Source organism: Tursiops truncatus, chromosome 1 (assembly GCF_011762595.2).
Source record: "Tursiops truncatus isolate mTurTru1 chromosome 1, mTurTru1.mat.Y, whole genome shotgun sequence".
Taxonomy (NCBI): Eukaryota; Metazoa; Chordata; class Mammalia; order Artiodactyla; family Delphinidae; genus Tursiops; species Tursiops truncatus.
The window spans coordinates 134420985-134443072 of NC_047034.1; the positions used below are offsets into that span (position 1 = coordinate 134420985).

At 34.8% G+C, this 22088-nt stretch overlaps 1 protein-coding gene across 5 annotated transcripts in view; it reads left to right on the forward strand.

Annotated features, from left to right (window-relative positions):
* MYSM1 (Myb like, SWIRM and MPN domains 1) overlaps positions 1 to 22088 on the forward strand; it is a 41210-nt gene that overhangs the window by 1177 nt on the left and 17945 nt on the right. For all 5 annotated transcript variants that reach the window (XR_012324595.1, XR_012324596.1, XM_019942384.3 and 2 more), the window contains exons 2-12: positions 2429 to 2504; positions 4350 to 4420; positions 6366 to 6443; positions 6537 to 6560; positions 7678 to 7756; positions 10509 to 10607; positions 13342 to 14114; positions 17874 to 18004; positions 19124 to 19227; positions 20482 to 20559; positions 21968 to 22056. Coding sequence is in view for 3 of the 5 variants with exons in the window: in XM_019942384.3 (XP_019797943.2) it covers positions 2429 to 2504; positions 4350 to 4420; positions 6366 to 6443; positions 6537 to 6560; positions 7678 to 7756; positions 10509 to 10607; positions 13342 to 14114; positions 17874 to 18004; positions 19124 to 19227; positions 20482 to 20559; positions 21968 to 22056 (1602 nt within the window). In the remaining 2 variants the exon portion in view is untranslated. The remainder of the gene's footprint in view (positions 1 to 2428; positions 2505 to 4349; positions 4421 to 6365; positions 6444 to 6536; positions 6561 to 7677; positions 7757 to 10508; positions 10608 to 13341; positions 14115 to 17873; positions 18005 to 19123; positions 19228 to 20481; positions 20560 to 21967; positions 22057 to 22088) is intronic.

Here is a 22088-nt window from a genome sequence, read left to right on the forward strand (position 1 = left end):
GAAGAGTACTAACCCTGCTCATGAGGCACCAAGATAGTGGGTTTAAAGTTCATTTAGTCATTCTCTCTCAAATCTTCAGGCGAAGCAGCCTGAGTCTGTACAAACAAATGGGAAGCCTTTAATAACAATCATTGTTCACATTTGCGTAGATCAAGATAATCTTGATCAAGTGCTGTTACATGCATGATTTGATTTACTTTTCACAATAAGTGTGTGAAATAAATGGGAGGGATTCTTATCTGCAGTCCAGAGAGAAGTGAGCTGGCCTTGGAAACACTAAAGATCATCTGAGAGCGTTGGCTTTACCCGATCATCTGAGAGCATTGGCTTTACCCCTTTCCATGGGTTCTTCTTTATTTTTCTGATCGTGTTTTATTTCTCTTTTTCCTTTTTCTTTCCTTTCTCATTATTCTGCTGAGCCTTAAGTCTGCTGGTGGCACCTGTAATCATATTAGTCTCAGGCAACCAATAACAGATTACTGGTTCCTGATGGTCAGAGCCATTGCCTTACACAATTCCACAGAGCATCATTAACATTATATTCTGGTGAAAGTTGCTCCTTGGTGTTGGTGGCTCTGATCATATGGCATTTGGTGTGAGCGAACACTTAGTTGCCCCTCTGAATTGTGTAGTTACAGCTGATTATAACATCTGTGGAACCCTTGAGGATTAAGTGAAAACACTTTTAAGTCCTTGCTAAGTGCTGGTTACCAAAGTTAGAAGATGACGTTGAAATGTTTTGGTTTCCCTTCTTTGTCATCCTCCATTTCTTCTGCTTATTCTTCTAATCATAATGTTCCAAGGGATTTTTGTCGTAAGACTTCTCACTAACCACACAGTCCCATCTCTCAAGACTTAAATTTCTGTTAAGTTGGACCATATGAAATTTTCCCAACGTTCCACCATTTTTGACTTACAAAAACAACAGTTTCTTAAGTTCCACCCAATACATACTGATGTTTCCCAAATCTCTTTCCTGAGCTTCACATCCATTTATCCAATTCTCTGAATCTTTTTGCCCTTGGACTTGCCACAAGCACCTCAGCTTCACTTTATAGAAACTTTCCTTACCCAACCTGCCTCTCCAAGTTCCCCAGTTCGATGAGTGGCACCATCCACCTAGTCATGCAAGGCACAGACCTAGATTTTATCCCTTTTCCTTACCTCTCTCCTTCTATCAGAGTCTGTTGATTCTGAGTATCCTCTCAAATGTGATCACTTCTTCCTGTTCACACTGTTTGTTCTTTAGGTCTGAATTACTGTCACCTCTCTCTAGTATCTATATAATCACTCCGTCTTAACCACTTCTTGTCTCTTTGACCCCCTTCTAGTCTTTTCTGAAGTTAGAGCAGTCTTTTCTTACATCCAGATCTTATCATGTTATTCCCTTCAGTCCTCAATTAGCTTTATGATAAAATCTTTATTCCTTAACTCCTTGAGACCTGTGTGATCCATGCCCCACCTATCTTGTTCATTCAGTCATTCAGCGAATATTGATTATCTTTTATATGCCAAGCCCTGGGTATATAGCAGTCATCCAAACTAAGTACTTGCTCTCATGGAGCTAACATTCTTATTGGATGAGACAGACAATAAACCTTATATATATGCCAGATGGAGAGAAACCTGTAGATAGGTTTTTGCAGTCTAAGAGGTACAAATTCTTTACACTAGACTGAGAAAAGTCAGTAACTAGGAAACTTTATAACCTCAAAACGTACAGAAGCAAATATTAAATTTAATTATATCACAGATTGGGCCTCCTCAAACTTAACTGTGCAGGCTTTTTCCATATGAAGTGAACAGGGTGACTTTAGAAACTTCTAATTAGTGAAAAGAGTGAGAATTCAAGTTTAATCCCCCATGAACATAGAAAAGCCCCCAAGTAACCCAAGTTAATTTTTTTTTATGTGAGTTGTTACTAAAGCATCACATTTCTTATCTCTTCACTCTACTGTCCTCCTTTGAGTATTTTCTTTTGGTTCTTCTATCTGTTCTGGCTTTTTCTTCATTTTGAGGGTGGTACTGTTGATGGGTGGCTTCTATGCTTCAGATATAACTAAAAGAATTAATTGTAAAGTTGAATTCCTGTATACACATGCATATTCATCAAAAGAAATCTGAAGTGTTGGTTCATAGCCACAGAATATGTTGTAGTTGCTGTTTGGAGGTATTTTTTCCCTCATGAAGTTGTTTATTGGGAGAAGGAGAAGTCTGATATTTAGCAATTGAAATAGGGTGGCTTAAAGCCACTATATATTTCACAGGCCAAAGGTAGAGCAGGCATCTGCAATGTTAAATCTGTTAAGGGGGGAAAGGAACTAAATATTTGCTTAACATCTGAAACCTCCCAGTCACTGTGCTCTGTAAATTATGTTAATTAACTGGTATAATCTCACTTTCATACCCATTTTCTTAATTATTACAGAAGTGATGAAAATACAGCATCTGTTTTACAAGACCACTATCTTGACTCATCGTGGAGAACTGAGAATGGTCTTATTGTAAGTATTTTATGGGAATATCAGGTGCATTAAGCCATTACTCAGTACCCAGAGTACCTCTTTTTTTTTTTTTTAAACTTGGTGCTAGTTCTCAGCAGTCACAGAGGTAATATATTGAAACCTTTCTCCTTAAAAATAGAAGGAATTTATTCTTTCTTCTTTTGACTTTGAAAAAATGGCCTTTTAGGAATCAACTTAGGAGCCAGTTAGATTTAGGTATGAATCATTGCTCTACCACTTACCAGATTTGTGAACCTTAGTTTCTTCATCTAAAAAATCGGGATCATTGCATGCTTCGTTTCTTCATTTAACAGTTATTTATCAAGTACATACTATGTGCCAGACACTAGGCCAAGTTTGGGGGATACACCTGTAATCAAGACAGACATGGTCCTGCTCTCAAGGAGCTTATATTCTAAAGGGAAGTCAGGTGGTAAACAAGTAGACTAATTATAGATCATGAAGGACATAAGCAAGATGCTGACTGAGAGTTACAGGGTGGGGAATCTACTTTAGATAAAGTTGGTGAGGGAAACTGAGGAGGTGACATTTAAGTTGAAAACAATAGATATGTGAAGAATTGATGAAAAATATTCTAGGCAGAAAGAATAGCAGCACAAAGGCTCTGGTTGAAACCCAGTGTCTAGAATATAGTGGGAAAGAGGAGGGGATGACAGCTGTGACAAGGTTGGAAAGGCAAATGAGGGGAATCAAAGAGACTAGTTAGGAAACATTTGTAGGAATCTAAGCACGATTTGGTGGTGGCTTGGCCTAAGGTTGTGGTAGAAGTTGACAGATTTGAATTATGTTTTGGAGGTAGAACTGCTTGGTAAATTGGGTGCGGGGATTGAGGAAAAAGGAAAGAATCCAGGATGATTCCTGGGTTTCTAGCTGGAATAGCTTGGTGACTAGTAGTACTGTTTACAAAATTGGGAAGGCAGGGGGAGAAGCAGGTGAATGTATGTTATGGTGAGTTTTATTTTGAATATGTTAAGTTTAAGAAACCTATTAGAGGGGCTTCCCTGGTGGCACAGTGGTTAAGAATCCCCCTGCCAATGCAGGGGACACGGGTTCGAGCCCCGATCTGGGAAGATCCCACATGGCTGCGGAGCAACTAAGCCCATGCACCCAAACTACTGAGCCTGCACTCTAGAGCCCACGAGCCACAACTGCTGAGCCCACATGCCACAATCACTGAAGCCCATGAGCCTAGAGCCTGTGTTCTGCAACAAGAGAAGCCACTGCAGTGAGAAGCCCACACACCGCAATGAAGACCCAACACAGCCAAAAATAAAAAAATTAAATAAATTTATTTTTTTTAAAAAAGAAGCCTATTAGAAATCCAAGTGGAAATTTTGAGTGAGCGGTTAGTTATAACAGTCTAAATAGAGCTTGGAGAAGAGACCTGGCCTGAAAATATTTAAGTTTTGAGAGTTAAAAAAGAGTATGTTTATTTAAGGAAAGGTTGTGGCTTAAGGGAAATAAAGAATTGTGGTGAGTTTTGGGAATAGGTGAAGTATCTAGCAAAATGCCTAATACGTAAAAGTTCCTCATACAGGATAGCCATCATTACTTTATCATGGGTAGGAGCCTGAGCCTTGGAATCCAAGGCTCAAGTCTCTTCTCTCCTGCTTGAAATGTCAGTGAATGCCTTTATGGATGCATCTGTGAAGAAGTAATGCCTATCTCATAGCATTATTGTGGGCATCAAAGATATGTCTGTGTGCTCAGTAAATGGTAGCTTTATTATTTGTAATCATTGTATTGTGTATTTTTATTTAACAAAACAGAAGATAATTTCAAAAAGCAGTAAATAAAGAAATTTATTCTTCCTTTTTTTAATAGCCTTGGACTCTGGATAGCACCATCAGTGAAGAGAACAGAGCTGTCATTGAGAAAATGTTGTTGGAAGAAGAGTATCCTTTAATGATTATGAGGAAAGTAAAGATTTCAGGGTTAAAAATCCATAAATGCAAAACTTACAGAAGAGACCACTGTTGCTAGATAGTATATAACTGCTAGTATATAATGTGTTACCTGCCTATTCTGTTTTACCACTAAGTCTGAGATCTGACTCACTATTTTTGAGTTTCTGTTGTCAACCAACTCTTTATACTATCTTAATATTGAGTAGAAATTATAGAGTGTTTCATGTTTTAACTTTTTTTGGCCACGCCACGCAGCATGTGGGATCTTAGTTCCCTGACCAGGGATCGAACCTGTGCCCCCTGCAGCGGAAGCATGGAGTCCTAACCCCTGGACCGCCAGGGAATTCCCTGTAGAGTGTTTTAAATCAGCTAGAATCTTTAGTCAAAGTCCAAATCATTCAGTCTAAACCTCCATTTTCAGTTATATGAGACGTGAATTTGTCCAAGGACATAGAATTAAAATATGTAAAAGTTCTCACTTCTTACTCTACCGATTTACAGGTGTTAATGGGAGCAATCCAAGTAAAAAGCATAAAACTATAGAATGAAGATTTTTTGCACCAGAAGTTGTAGGTCCTTATTCACAGTTCAGCCACTGGCTTCTTGTCCTTATTTCTTTCATCTATTTGTGACATTTGCAACTTAACTTTTTTAGGACTCCATTTTTTATATGTAAAATGAAAGGATTGAACAAAAAGATTTCTGATTAATAAAGATTATTAATACTACTCTAATAGTAGTGAGTGGTTTATTTTCAACTCACCTGTGTTTCATGGATTTTTATCTCCTCTTTAAGCCAGAATATCCTTTTTATTACCATTTATTGCTACATTGTTTTCGGGGTGTCTTTGTACCTTTAATTATCATAGGTTAGCCCTTTCTAGGCTTTCTTACTCTCTAACTCTCCCCAAACATTACAGTTATAGCCCAGATCATTGCTTTTCAGTAGAAAAATAGTGCAAGTCACATATCATTTACAGTTTCTAGTAGCCACATAATTGTAATAACATTTTATTTAACCCAGTATATTTAAAATATTGTTTCAACATTTAATCACTATATAAACATTATTGAGATGTTTTGCATTCTTTGTTTTATACTCTTTGAAATCCAGTGTGTATTTTATACTTACAGTACATCTCAGTGTGTACTAACCACATTTCACGTACTCAGTAGCTACGCATGTGGCTATTGGCTAATACGTTGAACAGTGCCATTCTAGATTAATGAATATTTAAGTAGTCACTCGTTCATTGCCAGATTTGGAAACAAAATAATGAGAATAAAAGCTATGTGAGCTCTTGGAGGACAGGGTTAATGTTTTCTCTCTTTGTCCTCAGCACCTGGTACCTAGCATAGTGCCTCATGTACACAATACATGTACACAAAATACAATATTTGTTAAGTGAAGAATATCTCAGACTAATCTAAAGTATTGCAGTATAGGCTAGGTTTAAAAAGTCTGAGAGGGAGACTCTCTGGTAAATTTGACCCAAGCGCTTGTTATTTTTATTAGGATAGAGAGCAACCCTAAAGTCTTCTCTGTTACTTTCAGAAATATGAAAGCAAATACTCCTAAATTACCCTGGACAACCAATCAGATTCATCTGTTACATTCTCCATGTGTTTTAGGAAAAAAGATTTAAATAAAACATTGAGGATATATCTTCTCTTAGCCACTAAATAAGGAAGAGAAACTAACTTTTATGTAGCACACATTTTGTGCAGGTACTGTGTCATGTGTGACTTCACATGTGATATTTAATCCATATAACAACCCTGTGAGGTATAAACATTTTTGTCATAATTTTTGCAGACCTGGTTTAGCTAGAATTCAAGTGTGACTTTCACAAGTATGTGAGTGCCTGCTTTAAGTTGCATAAAAATTACAGGACTTTATTATCTTTTTAAAAGTTCCTTAATAATTACACAGGTATTATTTATCCAAAAAGTCACTTCCAGGAAAATTCTGGCTTGATCAAAAGGAAGATGATAAAAAATACATGAAGAGGTAAAATCAATTTATAATACTTTCAAAAGTCTGAATTGTATTTTTAAAAACTTCTTCACAAGCTTCCTTATTTTCTTTTTTCATGTGGTGCAGTCTGCAGAAACCAGCAAAAATCATGTATGTACTTATGTTTTATATTTTAAAATCTTTTTGAGTAGTTAAAAGTTATGGAAAAATTAAGCAAAAAGTTATAGCTGACCTGTAGAAAAGCCCTCTTGACCTTGGGTTATACAAAAATATAAAGTCAAAATTTCTTGTACAGATGTTGGAATGTCACAAGATAATTTTATTATTGTTATTTATTTGTCGGAATTTTTTTAGGGCCCTACAAAAAGGTGGTTTTCTAGGGATTTGTGGGGAACATTTTTATAAAGCTGCCCTTTAATATGTTAGGAATTGACTTGATTCCTGTTGCCCTGTCAGTTAGTTTTCAGTCGTTTCAAACAAAAATTTAAATTGAATTTGTGGCTTTCAAAAATTATCTAGAGAAATTAAGCATTAACTGTTTTATAAACACCCTTTCCCTACAATTGAAGAAAGTTTGATGTTATTTAGTGTTTCTAAACTTCCATGTTTATAATCCCTTACAGGGTAGATTTCCAATTACCAACAGTTTGAGCCCTGAGCAGACTTTGGCTTTTGCATTTTGCTGAACAAACAACAGAAACCAAATAAAGTCAATGAAAAGATTAATGGTTTGCTTGAATTAAATTAATGAGTTTTATCACTTTTTAATTTCTTAATGTCCTGCATTTCAAAAGCAATAAATGTAATGTCATAGTATTTTTACCTGTTTTCTGGCTTGACATTTACATAGATTTACGTAGAAGAATAAGAGAGATGATATTTCTGGAGCCAATTTAAACTCTGACATGCCAGTTGACAAGCCAATTTAAACTCTGGATTTGGAAATATATTAACATCTGCTGCTTTGTGTCCAGTCTGAGGAAGCCTATTTGTTATCACATTGACTTCCTTTGATGTCTTTTAGTATTATCTTCACTCAGACCCAAGGATTATGTTTTTGGGGGCTCCTATCATCCTGAGCTAGAGAAGTATACAAGACAGGGCAAATCTGTTCCCCCAGGTGGAGACTGCAGCCTTCTTCTTCTCTTTTTAATTCTTAGACTCAAAGTATTAAATTTAGCCCATGGCTATGTATAACCTTTGACTGCATAAATATGGAATGTTCCATTTCAGAAATTTTTTTTGCAACTCCTCTTTTTCCCCTCAGGGTACACTCTCCTACAAAACCAGCCAGTTACTCAGTAAAGTGGACGATAGAAGAAAAAGAGCTGTTTGAACAAGGGCTGGTAAATAGAGCAATTTTTACTTTATAGTAAAGTAATTCTAGAAGCAAATATTGATAGAATTATAAGGTTAGATTAATTTATAGAGACTGGAAATTTCTTTCTAATTACAGTGATCATAGTTTTTCTGTAGTTAGAGTGATGTTTGTAGTATAATATAGGTGAATTCCTTTTAACTCATACCTCAGTAAATAAAATATTAAAATAGATTTGGATCATTATTGATTTTCACCCCTTTTTTGTATTAATAAAATCCAAGAGATTGTACTATATCTGCATACATGACACCAACTACCTGGATTAAAAGGCAAAATTATTTGGTTACCTGATCTTTTCTCTAGGGAAAAAACATGTATATTTGGAACCGTCTGGGTGATCAGCTGAGTTTTTTTTTTAATTCAGATATTTGACATTGTGCACACAGTCTAAATATTTTAGTGGGTGTAATTAAAGACCAGAAACATTATTTTTGCATGAGTGTTTCACTGAGATCTATTTAAACGTCCACAAGTTGCATAATGGAAAAATATGTACATAAGTTTCTGATTATGAGAAAACTCCGTAATATAATGAAGCTTAGCAAAACATGCAGGAATTTTTTTTAACTGTCAATAGTAGATTATATCTTTTTCTTACATGTTACCCAGTATTGTACTAATTAATTTTGAAATTATATATATTTATATATTATATATATAGAATATTTATGTAATATGTAGGATTCATGAATGCAAATTGAAACATCATTGTTAATATTTCTGCAGGTGACGGGAAATAAAATGTGTTTGTATTTTTGTAGTTAACATCACCATGACATCTATGTTCTGTGATGTTTTATATAAATACATAAACTATTTTGAGGGTTTTATCTCCTGAGATTTTTCTCCTGTACTGTTGATGTTTTTTATATTGGTATTTTAGTCTGTTGCATGATTATCATTTATATAATCTAATTAACTAGTCATTTATTTAAGATTGCTGACAACTTTGGTGTTTTGTTCATTACCAAAGATCAGAACACACACACACACACCCATACACACACACGGGTTGTGAATTTTTAGGTTAGTGTTGACTTTGGTGGTAGTTATAAAGGCTGTATCTGCATGGTTCAAAATTCAAATGGTACGTAAAGTTGTAGGGTGTTAAGTCTCCCTCTGACTCCTGTCTCAACCTTTAGTTCTCTTTGCCTCAGGTAACCATTGTCATCTGTTCTTGTATATGCTTCCAGAGATACTTTGTGCCTGTAAAAGCAAGTGTCTATTTATTTAGGTACATACGTAGATATCTATATCTTTATCTACCTATCTATCTATATACATAGATATTTTAAACCTAGAATATTTTCCCACAAAAATACATGGAACCATTGGTTGTATTCCCAGCTTTTTAACCTATTAGTATCATTTGTTTATAGACTGAATTCTGTCAGGCTTGAGAGAAGGAAATTATGTGGTGCTGAATGATGAAAGATTTTTCCTTCTCTGTCTTGTCCCTTTGCTCTCTTTTTAAATTGGTAAATGTTTTCTTTGCTCCTCTTGTTAGTGTCCCCTCTCCAATTTTCATAGTGTCCAAGCCCCTGCAATCCTAACTAGTCAAACTTTATCCAAATCCTTCCTGTTTCCAAAAGTGATCCATGCTACCACGTTACCTATTTGCCTTCATCACACAATACAGATAACTAAATCTTCAGTAAGTTGATCTCAGTTAGGTATTAGTTAAGAACAATCTTAAATAATTAATTTATACTTAGTAATCATTTTCTCAGAAGTACTTTCAGTTTTAAGAAATTGTCCATATGTCAGATTTTCTAATGAATACCAGAAATAAGTGTATAAATTAAGGTTTATCATTTAGGTCAGAACTTTGAAGATGATTTATTGCCGTAAGTCATGACTGTCTGACCTGTAAATCTGGCCCTGGAATCAGCTTCTCTGAATTGTTGTGGGTTTTTTTTTCTTTTTCTTTAAATAGTTTTAAGAATTCTAAGAAAGGATTGTTGAGCTACTTTGAGAAGTAGAGAATATCTTGTGTTGTAGATAATGTAAAGGAGATTTATGTATCAGATGATAGGCTTGATACCTAAAAATTCTGTCTCGCTTTAAAATTATAATGCGTTCCTGTCTGTACTGCAGAACACACCAGAGCTCCCTCAAGTTCTCAGTTTTTCCCTGCACAGCTTCAGTATAAGTAGGTATACAGCCTTTGACAGTGGAGGGGTGTAGGGAGATGTTGGTTGCAGGTCGCTTCATTTGTGATTCACTCTTGTAAGTCAGTTTACTGTGATATCTGTATAGTGTAAAAGTATCTGCTATGGAACATGTAATAGTTACTGTAACAGATGGAATCTGGGTAAAAAAAAAAATATTTTGAAATTAGTGTCAGAACATATTCAGTTGATTCTACAATTGGAAAATATAACCTGCCTCCCTTTTAGGCACTTTTTTTTAAGTTATCTTAAATTTGGAACATCATAATGTACACTACTAATACATAATGTTAGGAATACATAGAAGTGATGGGTCTTCATTTAGGTAGCTATAAAAAAAAATTTCTAAATCATTTTGGTCTGTTTTCAGATGTCAAGATTTGAAAAGAAGAATGTGGGCTTTGACTTAACTGTATTGTACGTGAGGCTTCATTGTGTGCTTTAGAAAATAAATAAAGATAGGGTTGTTTTTTTTTAATATGGCAGTAGTTTGGAATATTAAGTAAGCTAATCAAAAGCTATTTCTTTTCCATTTTGATAACATAGGCTAAATTTGGCCGAAGGTGGACCAAAATTGCAAAGCTAGTTGGAAGTCGCAGTGTTTTACAAGTGAAGAGTTATGCCAGACAGTACTTTAAAAATAAGGTAAGCAGAATATAAATACCCTAGTGATAATATTTTAAATAAATAAAATTAATAAGCAGAAATACTTCTTTAATTCAAGCATTAAAGTCTTAATGTTCAAAGTTTTTATAGTGAAAGTACTTATACCCATAAAGTACCCTATAAATGTTTGTCTTCAAAAATCTCAAAGCATATATTGAATGTATTGAGTGTTGCTATTAAATAGGCATTATTATTTTACTCCACTTCATTTCATGCAGTTAAATAGGACAAAATATTAATTGCTCAAAAACATCCTATAAAGCAAATAATATTCCAAAGAGAAAACCTTAGAAGTCATTGTTTCCTGGAAATTTAAATTTCTTTTCAAATATTTGCATTAAACTTTTAAGAATGATTAGAACTTAGGGGCCAAAAATGCTAACATGATTCTGAAATCTTTTTAATAGCAATGAAACTTGTACAATTATTATGAAGAATTGTCTGAAAACTTTAATAAATTGCAGTGTTCAGAAATGTAGTTATGGTCTAGTTCCTTAGTCTTTCAAGTAATTTGTGCTATATTCAACCATGTAGTTTTGATACTTAGAATTTTTCTAATATGTTCTGCTTGAGTTCTCGAAACATAATTATATAGAATTTGAAAGTATCTTAAGTGAAATTTGGTGTTTTAATGTAAATAGGGTTGGCCCTTAAGTGAAATTTGGTGTTTTCTTTTAATGTAAATAGATAAGGTTGACTGTTTACATTTTTTTTTTTTTTTTTTGCGGTACGCGGGCCTCTCACTGCTGTGGCCTCTCCCGTTGCGGAGCACAGGCTCCGGACGCGCAGGCTCAGCGGCCATGGCTCACAGGCCCAGCCACTCCGCGGCATGTGGGATCCTCCCAGACCGGGGCACGAACCCATGTCCCCTGCATCGGCAGGCGGACTCTCAACCACTGCGCCACTAGGGAAGCCCTACATTTTCTTTTAATGTAAATAGAATTTGAACTGAGCAGGTCCACTTCTATGTGGATTTTTTTCAATAGTAAATACTATAGCACTGCACAATCTGCTGGTGCGGAATTGCAGATGTGGAAGAACTGGAGATGGTGAGGAACCGCGTATACGGAGGGCCAACTATAAGTTATATGCAGATTTTCAACTGTGTGGACGGTTGGCACCCCTAACCCTCTTGTTGTTCAAGGGTCAGCTGTAATGGGGTTTACCCTGTATACAAGATTTATCTAACTTAGTGTCATTTGGGCATAGGAAGTAAGTAATGGAATGGATTCATTGTAAATCAGTCATCTACTACCTCTTTTAATCAGCAAAAGTATTTTCAAGACAGCCTGCTAAGGTTAAGGTATTATGGAACAGAATAAGCCTAATTTAGTTATTCTTTTTTTTTTTTTAATAAATTTATTTATTTATTTTTGGCTGTGTTGGGTCTTCGTTTCTGTGCGAGGGCTTTCTCCAGTTGCGGCGAGCAGGGGCCACTCTTCATCGCGGTGCGCAGGCCTCTCACTGTCGCGGCCTCTTGTTGCGGAGCACAGGCTCCAGACGCGCATGCTCAGTAGTTGTGGCTCACGGGCCTAGTTGCTCCGCGGCATGTGGGATCCTCCCAGACCAGGGCTCGAACCCTTGTCCCCTGCATTGTCAGGCAGATTCTCAACCACTGCCACCAGGGAAGCCCCTGATTTATTGTTACTCCTGTGCTCCTCAGACTAGAATGTGCGGGGCATCTTGTAGTGTCAGTTTTACTCAAAGGCTTGAGGTGAAAGGGTACATTTTAATATTAAAAGAAACAATATATAATGAAATATAATGCAAAATTTTATCTAAATTCTTAAGCTAAAAACTGGAGACTTCAAATAAATAGCAAGGTTGTTAAAGGCTATTTCAGGCTAAATGTCCAAATCTCCTTTTCCCTCCTGCTACCTTTTCCTTCTCCTCTGCATAGTAAGCCAGTTAACCTCAAATATGACATCCTGGGAGTCTATTGTGATAAAGGATCTAGAAATAATCTCTCTTTGGAAGCTGTCATCCCTTGGGTATATCAGTCGTACAAGAGTTTTCAAAAACTCTATATGTAACAAAGGTTTTATTTCAAATCATATATACTCATTGACATTTATTTTCTTTTCCTTATTGCATTACAAGATATTTATGTTTATAATAGCAGATATGATAGATAATTTCATGTCTTAAATTATAAGTTCTATAATATTGGAGCTACATTAAATGAACCTGCAAAAACCAGTTTGTTTCTATTGTCTTTGTATTTAAATAAAAGATGATTTTAATTTACTAAGTGAAGATATGTGAGATAGACTCCTTTAACTAAAGGATTTTTTAGCATTATAAAAAATGATCAGCTGAGGTATCAGACATTCTGAGAAATAAGCCTTTACAAACATCTTAGAGAATACCTTGTATGACGGTTGTTTGGTTCATTCTTTATGGCTGATCTGAGCCAGATTCCTGTTTTAAACTTAATATTGAAAATTAAGTATTGAATAGTAAGTCATGATTATTTGATTAATAAAAATCACCAGACCATGAATGAGTCAAATATATTTATGGAAATTTGAAATGATGATCTTTTACATTTAAAATGCAGTTGTAAACCCTTCAAAGAAAAGAATAGTAAAGGTATAATATACCATTGACGTGTACTCAGTTTAATAATTTTGTATCTATCCTATTTTTTTGTGCCAGTGATTACATTTTAAAATGCTAATATTATGGAGGTTTTATCTTGATTTTTAATAAGGTAAAATCAGATGGTCCAGAGAAGGAAACAGCAAATCAGAAAAACAGCAGTGGTTTTCAGATGAAAAATGAAGCTGAAGGCACAAAGGCATGGACACCATCAGGTTTAAGGGGTCGTGCTGATCCCAACTGGAATGCTGTAAAAATTGAAAAGTTATCTGATGATGAAGAAGTAGACATCACAGATGAGGCAGATGAGTTGACTTCTCACGCTCCCCAAAAGAATCTTAGCAGTGATCTCTTATTAGATATCTCTAAAAATAAAAGTCATGAAACCAGTAAAGGAGAATTCATTGCTTCTGACAGCCAGGAAGATCCCATTTCTAAATCTTCCAAGGAGTATCTTCAGAATATAAAGCAAGGTGAGAAGGAAACACTTTCAAGCTCAGGAAATACATTTTGGACTGAAAATCACACCACCAGTGACCAAAAATCAGTTGAATTATATGATCAGAAATGGAATAAACTGATGAAAAACTGTAATAAGCATGATGGAAATGGAATAATAGATGATGCCAGGCCGTTACCTTCTCCAGAGCCTTGTGAAGTTCAGAAAGACTTGAGTGATAATGAATTGCTTTTTCATTCTTCCTGCCAAATGGAGGAGGAGAGCCATGAGGAAGAAGAGCTTAAGCCACCAGAACAAGAAATAGAAATTGATAGAAATATCATTCAAGAGGAAGAAAAACAAGCAATTCCTGAGTTTTTTGAGGGACGCCAAGCTAAAACTCCAGAACGCTATTTGAAAATTCGGAATTATATTTTGGACCAGTGGTAAGGAAAAATTGTATTTTTGGTGCTGGTTTAAAACTTACGATACTCTAGAGTATTTACTTAGGCCTATGCAGAATTTAGTATTTTATATTCCTAGTGTTCCAGAGAGCTGTAACATATTATATATTTCAATAGGCAAAACTTACAATTTCTCATAATGAAATCTTTTGAAAGTTTTGGTAAATATTGTCATCTATAGCTATCTTAACCCATCTGTCTGTTCTTTAAGAGTCTGTGGTCCTAGAAGAAAAGGGATAGATGATTGCCTTAAGAAGCGGTTTCTTAGGACAATGTTAGGAAGATATAGAAAACACTAACTGCATGGGAAAAGGGGGAGAATGTCTTAGTTTATGATGTACTTTGAGGTACAAGGAGAGGAAACCTTGGTGACAGGATAGTATCATTAAATGTGGCTAGATTTCAGAAACCATTCTAAATAGCTGCCTTAAATGCTTTCAACTTTGAACTTGTGACATAATGTGTTAATAATTCCTTCATCAGGATATAGGAATTTTTTGATATATTAAGTTTACACTCTAAATTTTCAGTGCCTTTTATTTGAATTATTTACTCAGGGATGGGGAACAAACCAAAAACTTCCCACCTTATTAGCTTAAGTGCTCTGAAAGTTATTTGCATTTTTCATGATAGTTTAATTAAGACATCATCAAACATGCATAATTTTTATTGCTTTAGGAGCTACAGAATTGTATAGAGCCATCTTTACAGAGGGCTTCTGCTGTAACCTAGGAAGATTACCAAAGGAAAACAACCAGGCTTACTAAATTAGTAACTTTCATTTTACCCACACAATATTAAGTATTTTGAAATCTAAAGATAGCCCTATTCTAAAAGAAAGAATTTTTTCTTGTTCTTGACTCTCGTTTATCTTGCAAATGGTTGAGGTTAGGAAAATTCTAGGTAAGGGTGGTATCAAAGTAAAGAATACCTATGAGGAACCACTCCTGACATTTGTATAGTGTTTTATAGTTTACAGAAAGCTTTTCTCTGTCATCTGATTCCTCACAACAATCTTGTAAAATAGGCAGGTGGTATTTTCTCTATTTGATAGAATGATCTTGAGGTCAGGAGAGGTTTAGGGAGCCGCCTTGAATTATACAGACCAGCTGCTGACAAAAGAAGGACTTCAGTGCACGTCTCAACTCTGTAAATCACTCTTTCCATTATTCCACATTGCCTAATTCACACTATTAAAAAAGACAAATTAAATTAAATCTCTGTTGGTATCTAATTTTTTTTTTGGAAATAAGAGCATGAATGGCCAAAATAAAAGTGCTTCAAAATAATGACTAACTCAAAAGTGTCTATAAATTATCAGTGACTACTTAATGTTACTGTAATCAAATTTCATTTGTTACTTTGAATTTTGGATTTATGAGGCAGAATAATTTATATGGATAGCATAAATTATATGGCAGTAGTTTCCTAACGTCATTTGCCTTAGTTCATGAAACCAGTTAAATATTGCTGTTTCAGTATGATGATTTAGCCAAACAGTGTGAAAGCAAAAAGGAATGTTTTGAACAGGAACTCAAACCTATTCTCTTCACAAATAGAAGAGAGTGTTTAGAGACTAGAGGCAGTATTAAAAAAAATAGAAGAGTTAAAGTTTTAAAGATAAAAAAAGTCCTGCTAGATTTGTTTGTTGCTAAAAGATCCTTTGCAGTTAACTTCCTGTTTAGGGGAATATTTTTTTAGAATAGTAATCAGTATCATTATTGAATACTTACCAAATGCAATGCATTGTATTTAAGTCATCTCTAGTCCTCTTGACAGCCTTGTCCTCACTTTACAGATGAGCAAAATGAGGTTCAGAGAGGAAAAGGAACTTGTTACAGGTCACATTAGGTGAAGGTGATTCCAGAGACTGCAGTCTTGACCAATTATTTTCACACTTTCAACTCTGGGCCTTGACTGACTTTTCATGCTGCCTTGCATGTTCCCCCCGCCGCCCCCCCCCCCCCCCCCCACCGCCAGATCTTGGTAAATCTTGCTTCCTCTTCTATTTCAGTTCTGCTCAAGGGAAATTAGAGGCTTTCTCTGACCACCCTGTGTCTATAGTAACTCACATATCTCCTCCCTCTCATTCTCTAACCCTGCATTTTATGTATCTTATAGAACTTATTACCACTGAAAATATTATATTTTTATTTGTGTGTTGTCTCCTCTCTCCCCAACCCCCCATGATAATGTAGGTTCCATGTTCATTGTTCATTGTTACGTCCCTAGTGCTTAGAACAATGCTTGGAATACAAAGGCAGATTGAAAGAGTGAATCATCATTATATCATAAACAGATATTTGTAGAGGCCTTACTATTTGTTCAGTGCTGTACTAGTACTAAGCTCTTTGTTTAAAGCCTTTCAATTTGGATAATCTTTAATTAGACCAATACAGTTTATAGATTCGTATAGTTTTTTGATAGCTGGGTATGCCATGCCCATTCCAGCTTTCTTGCCTTCATTTGCACAGTTTGTTTACTTTTCTTTCAAGATACACTGAAATCTCACCTTTGTGATGGAACTTCTGATACCCTCCCACATCACAGATTACTTTTTACCCTCCCTGAAATTCTATAGAATTTATGATTTTCAATTTGGTTTCTGCTTAGGCCTTCCCTAAACACCCTACCTGAAATAGTCTGTACATATTTCTATCCCCTTATCCTTCTTACTGTGTCTTCCTAGCACATACTGCTACCTGACAACATAGTATATATTATTCATTAATTTATTGACTATTAGAATGTAAGGTCTGTAAGTTCAGGAACTTCAGATTCATCTCTGTATCCTTAGTGCCTAGAACAGTGCCTGGTGTATACGACACAAAATAAATATTTGTAGAATAAAGATTGATTAAGAAATACCTATGTTATATGATATATCTGAATACTTGGTTTATAAAGTCTGTGTTTGAATCTTGTCAGTTTCTTAAGTCAGTGCTTTAATCCCTCTCACCTACTTGTTTCCTTTCCTCTAAAATAAGAATGATAAAATCTGCTTTGTAGAGTTGTATATAACCCTTAGTACAGTATCTGTTATAAGCACTCAGTAATTGTTACTGTTATTAAGTTCTCTGTTACTTAAACTTTATGTTGTACCATCTAACATGGTACATTAAGTATATTTAGTAAATATGTGTTTTGTTATGGAAACCTTATTTCTTTCATAGTCTTTGTGCGTTTCTTGATTCCTTTAGAATGCCCTGTAGTATCTGTTTCTGTTTTCCACTGAGAGCACTTAATATTTACTAGCATAATGATTAAAAACTAATATAAAACTTTCAAGCATTTACAAGGTAGCTTGTAATTAAAAGATGTTGTCCAGCAAAGTAAAAGAACCTAAGCAATTTATTAAAAATTAGAGTGTCTAATACTAAATATTTTCAATATATTATGAATATACCCTTTTTATTCAAAGATTCAGGCTTGCATTTGGATCTGTAGATAAATAACGCTCTAACTTCAGAGTCCTGGGATAAGTGAAATCTATTGAATTTAATATTGGGGAAGAAATGATACTTGTAAAACTCACACTATACTTGTAAGTTGCTGTATCATTGAAAGAGATTTTATTTCAGAAAAGAAAGTACACTTGCGTATTATGTATTAACGTTGTCTGTACACATTACATATTGAGAGGGGGTACATTTTTAAAATATTTCAAATATTAAAAGTTTCCCCCAGAAATCTTCTTTTATGTTTTTATTTATCCAAAATAATTGTACTTCCATCTCTTAGGGAGATATGCAAACCGAAATACTTAAATAAGACCTCAGTACGTCCTGGCCTGAAGAACTGTGGGGATGTTAATTGTATTGGACGGATTCATACATACCTCGAGTTGATAGGAGCAATCAATTTTGGATGTGGTAAAAATAAAAACCCAACAACATCTTTTACTCGACATTTTTTATCCTTATAGCACCCATTAATTTCTTTGATAGTTAGAATTCAAGTTAGACTTATTATAGATATAGAATACAGAAAGATGCTATAACGTTATAGAATAAATGTATTATTGAGATTTTGTTTTGAAACAGATTTCTGTTGATAAACTATATTTCCTTTTAACCTACATTGAAAATTGGTGGTATGCTTTTAAAGGAAGAATATTCAGTCTAACTGGTAGAAATGATTTAAGGATGCAGTTCTTTGTCAAGTAAAAGTAATTTTATGAAAAGTCCAATCAAAGCCCATTTGATTTGGAAATACTAGAAATTAATGCTAGAAATACTGTCTAGCGGTGTTTAAATAAAGAAAATAATTTATGAACCTCTACACTTAAATGTAATAAAAGTGCCAAAATATTTTTCGTGGTAGAAAGTTTCTTTCACCCTAGTTTTTCTCAAATTTAAGCATATTTTTAAATGTATTCCTCCCTTTTATTGAATTAACATGACAATTTTGAAGAAAGATAATAACTATAGTTGCAAAGTGATAAGTTAATTAGAAGCTTGTAACCCATAGTTTGAGAGGAGTATATTCTGTATTCTGTGTCTATGGAAAGACAACCAGAAAACTTCCTGTCAGAGATTATTTCATTTCATGTAGAGAGAGAATTTATAGTCTGCCCTGGGATCTGTCCTCCATTTCAGCATCCTTGTTTGCCCAAAGCACGGTGTTAGGACTGGCTTTACAGGAAAACTAAGGTGTCATACCTTCCTTAGCCACTAAAAGAAAAATGAAATCATGTTTACTGTATTAGACTTGCAAAGTTAACAAAGTGGGCTTAGCACTCATTTAATCAGAAATTAAACAAATGACCCATTTCCTAAATGTTTCATTTTATTGCGATTGCCTTATAATAACAGCATACTTTTATGTGAGAACTACCAAGTAGCACATCAAATGTGTATTGTGGAAATAAGCTCATATTTTTTTAAAAACTTAGATATTGGCTTATAATTAATAGTATAGATGTGCCTTCCTATTTAACAAATGAGTTCCACAAAATAATAGATTGTTTTGTTTTTCCTGGATTCCAATAGAACAGGCTGTATATAACAGGCCACAACCAGTTGATAAAGTACGAATCAGAGACAGAAAAGACACAGTAGAAGCGTACCAACTTGCCCAGCGTCTGCAATCTATGGTAAGCAGTCCCTTCTCTCACTAAATGATCTTTCCTGATTGCTCCTTACCCTGTTAAGAAAGATACGCCTACTTCTCTTCCCCTGTTTAACAAATGGCAATCTAGTAGAAGAACATGTTTTCGCTTTTATTTCACCCAAGCCATTCACTTTTTTGGTTTCCATTCAGTTTCATGTTGATTTATGAGGCAAAAAACAAACCCCCAAAATTTAAAAATTCACACACAGACTTCACACAGAAGCATGATGTTTTGCTAAAGTGGTCTTAGACTGCTTTGTTTTGATTTCTGTATCTAATATATCTTTTTTTTAAATATATCTTTTAAAACTGTACAGTTTAGCTCTTTTTTCTCTTTCATTTGTTTTTTGTTTGCTGAAAATTCTTACCGTAAGATTTAGCTTTGTAGAAGTGCCATTCAAAATATTTTAGCCTTTATTTTTTAATTCTTGACGTTAGTGAGTTTTATAGTATCTTAAAATGCATGCATCTTATTTTGAAAATAAGTGATCCAACAAGTCTCCTAAAAGGCAGAGTCATATTGTGGTCTTGTTGACTTTACTGATAAAATAGGTTAAATTGGTAATAGGTAAGATAAATGGAAAAAGTATAGATGATAGAGTAGGTATTTTTCTCAGTGTTTAGGCTGTAAACCATTTCTACCTAGTTTATTTTTTTAAGAAAGGGTGTTTTCATATACAGTTGCTGGAGGTGGTGCTAGTCATACACTGGCTTCTGGCAGCCAGTCCATTTTAAAGGCTTCAGTACTGATGTTTGCAAAACTGGATATTACTAATCCAGTCAACCAACTTTATAATTTTTTACTACTTGTATTAACTAGGCAATCTTTTCCTAAGCCTGAGATATAATTATTTTGCTTCTAGTTTTCAATATTATACCTCTGGCTGTGTGTTCTTGCAAGTTTTCTACCACAAAGTCATTTTCATGGTGATTCTTTTTGGTCCTAAAAAATATTCTTGTCCTAGAGTTGTAACTCCCAAATGGTGAAAGGAAATGAAAACTAAAGAGAAATTGAAATGAAATTTAGAAAATCATCACTGATTTATTTCTGAGCAGAGTGCTAACTATTCAATGTAAATTAATAAAATATAGTCAGGCATTGCTGATCAGGTATTACAGTATTTTAATGGAGAAATTGAATTTTAGAAAATTATCATTTTGGTTTTGTGTATTAATGTGCTGTGATTTGTCCAAGCTAATTTTGTGACCTTTTGCTTTATTTTTAATTTCATCACAGCGCACAAGGAGACGTAGGGTCCGAGACCCGTGGGGAAATTGGTGTGATGCAAAAGACTTAGAAGGACAAACGTTTGAGGTAACTTTGATCCCTTCAGGTGACTCAAAAGTGAAAGTTGTTTTGTCAGTATACATTTGTATATCTTAATGTCACATATATTACCCTTGTTTTATGTGTGTGTGTGTATATATATGTCTCTTTCCCATGTTAATTTGTTTGCCTAGAAGTCATCAGTAAACAACAAAGAAGGCACTGATGGTACAGTTAACTAGGAGTTTGACTAATTTTCAGAACTTTGATTATCGGTCTCTATATTCTGGTCTCTAGCTCTGGAATATCTGCCAAGGTGCCAGGGAGTTGTGCCCTCTTCATTTCAGTAAAGTCATTGAATGATGTTCTGATATACCAGTTAAAATATCGTCCCATGCATTAGACGTAAATTGAATTACAAACGTTAAAGTATTATTTCTACTAACAAAAATTATGCTCCTAAAAAGAAACATAGGCAGTGAGTGTATGTGTGTATGTGTGCGCGTGTGTTCTGTGCATATATAATTTGTTTGTGAACAACCAGTGCAGTCAAATGGAAATAATATGTGAATGTGTACTTACTCGCTTTGTTACCTTGGGTAACTGTACCGAATCTCAGGGCTTTATTTATGAAGTGTGGATAATAACATCTCCCTCAAAGATTGTTGTGAGAATTAAGTGAAATAAAATGTATGAAGGTCCTAATACTCGGTACTCAGTAAGCCTTTGCATACACCAGGTACTCAGTAAATGTTAGTTCTCTTCCTTCTCTTCCCCATTCCCTGCACCCAGCCTCACATCTGAGCATTATTCTAGGCAAAACAATTAGTAACACATGGTTCCTGCCTACCAGGAACTTACATTTCTAGTAGGAAAGGTAAAACCTATGGTAAATTCCATGAGATTGGTCCCAAGAAATATAAGGTCCTCCCAAAGGGTGAGATCAGGGAAGGTTTCACAGAAGATGTGATTTTTCATCTGTGACTTGAAGGATGAGCAGGAGAATCTCAAAATGTGGAAATGTGGATGAGGCAACCCCAAGCTGAAGGAGAGGCATAAGCAAAGGTACAGACATAGGAAAATACCAGATATATTCTGGAAAAGGTACATAGTTCATAAGGGCTGGAATATAAGATTGGTAATAGAAATGAAATGAAAGAGAATTATTTTATTTTATATTTATAAAGGACTTACTGTGTCAGACATTATTGTCAATATTTTCGAAACATTAACTCATTTAATCTTCACAATAACATCATGACATTGTTATTATTACTATTATGGTTCTCATTTTAAAGGTGAGGAAAACTGAAACACAGAAAGCTTCAGTAACTTGGCCAGGGTGCTGCCGAGTCTGTGCTCTTTAGCTTTATGCTGTTTTGTCTCTTTATTAACTTTCCCTCTCAGTGGTTGATGGACTCTTTGATCAAATGGTATTTTTTTTTTTTTTTTTTAGCATCTCTCTGCTGAGGAGTTGGCAAGAAGAAGAGAAGAGGAAAAATGCAAACCTGGTAAATCTTCAAAAGTGCCAAGGCCAACAAAAAGGTATAGTGTGACATTATATAAGTGTGATTTTT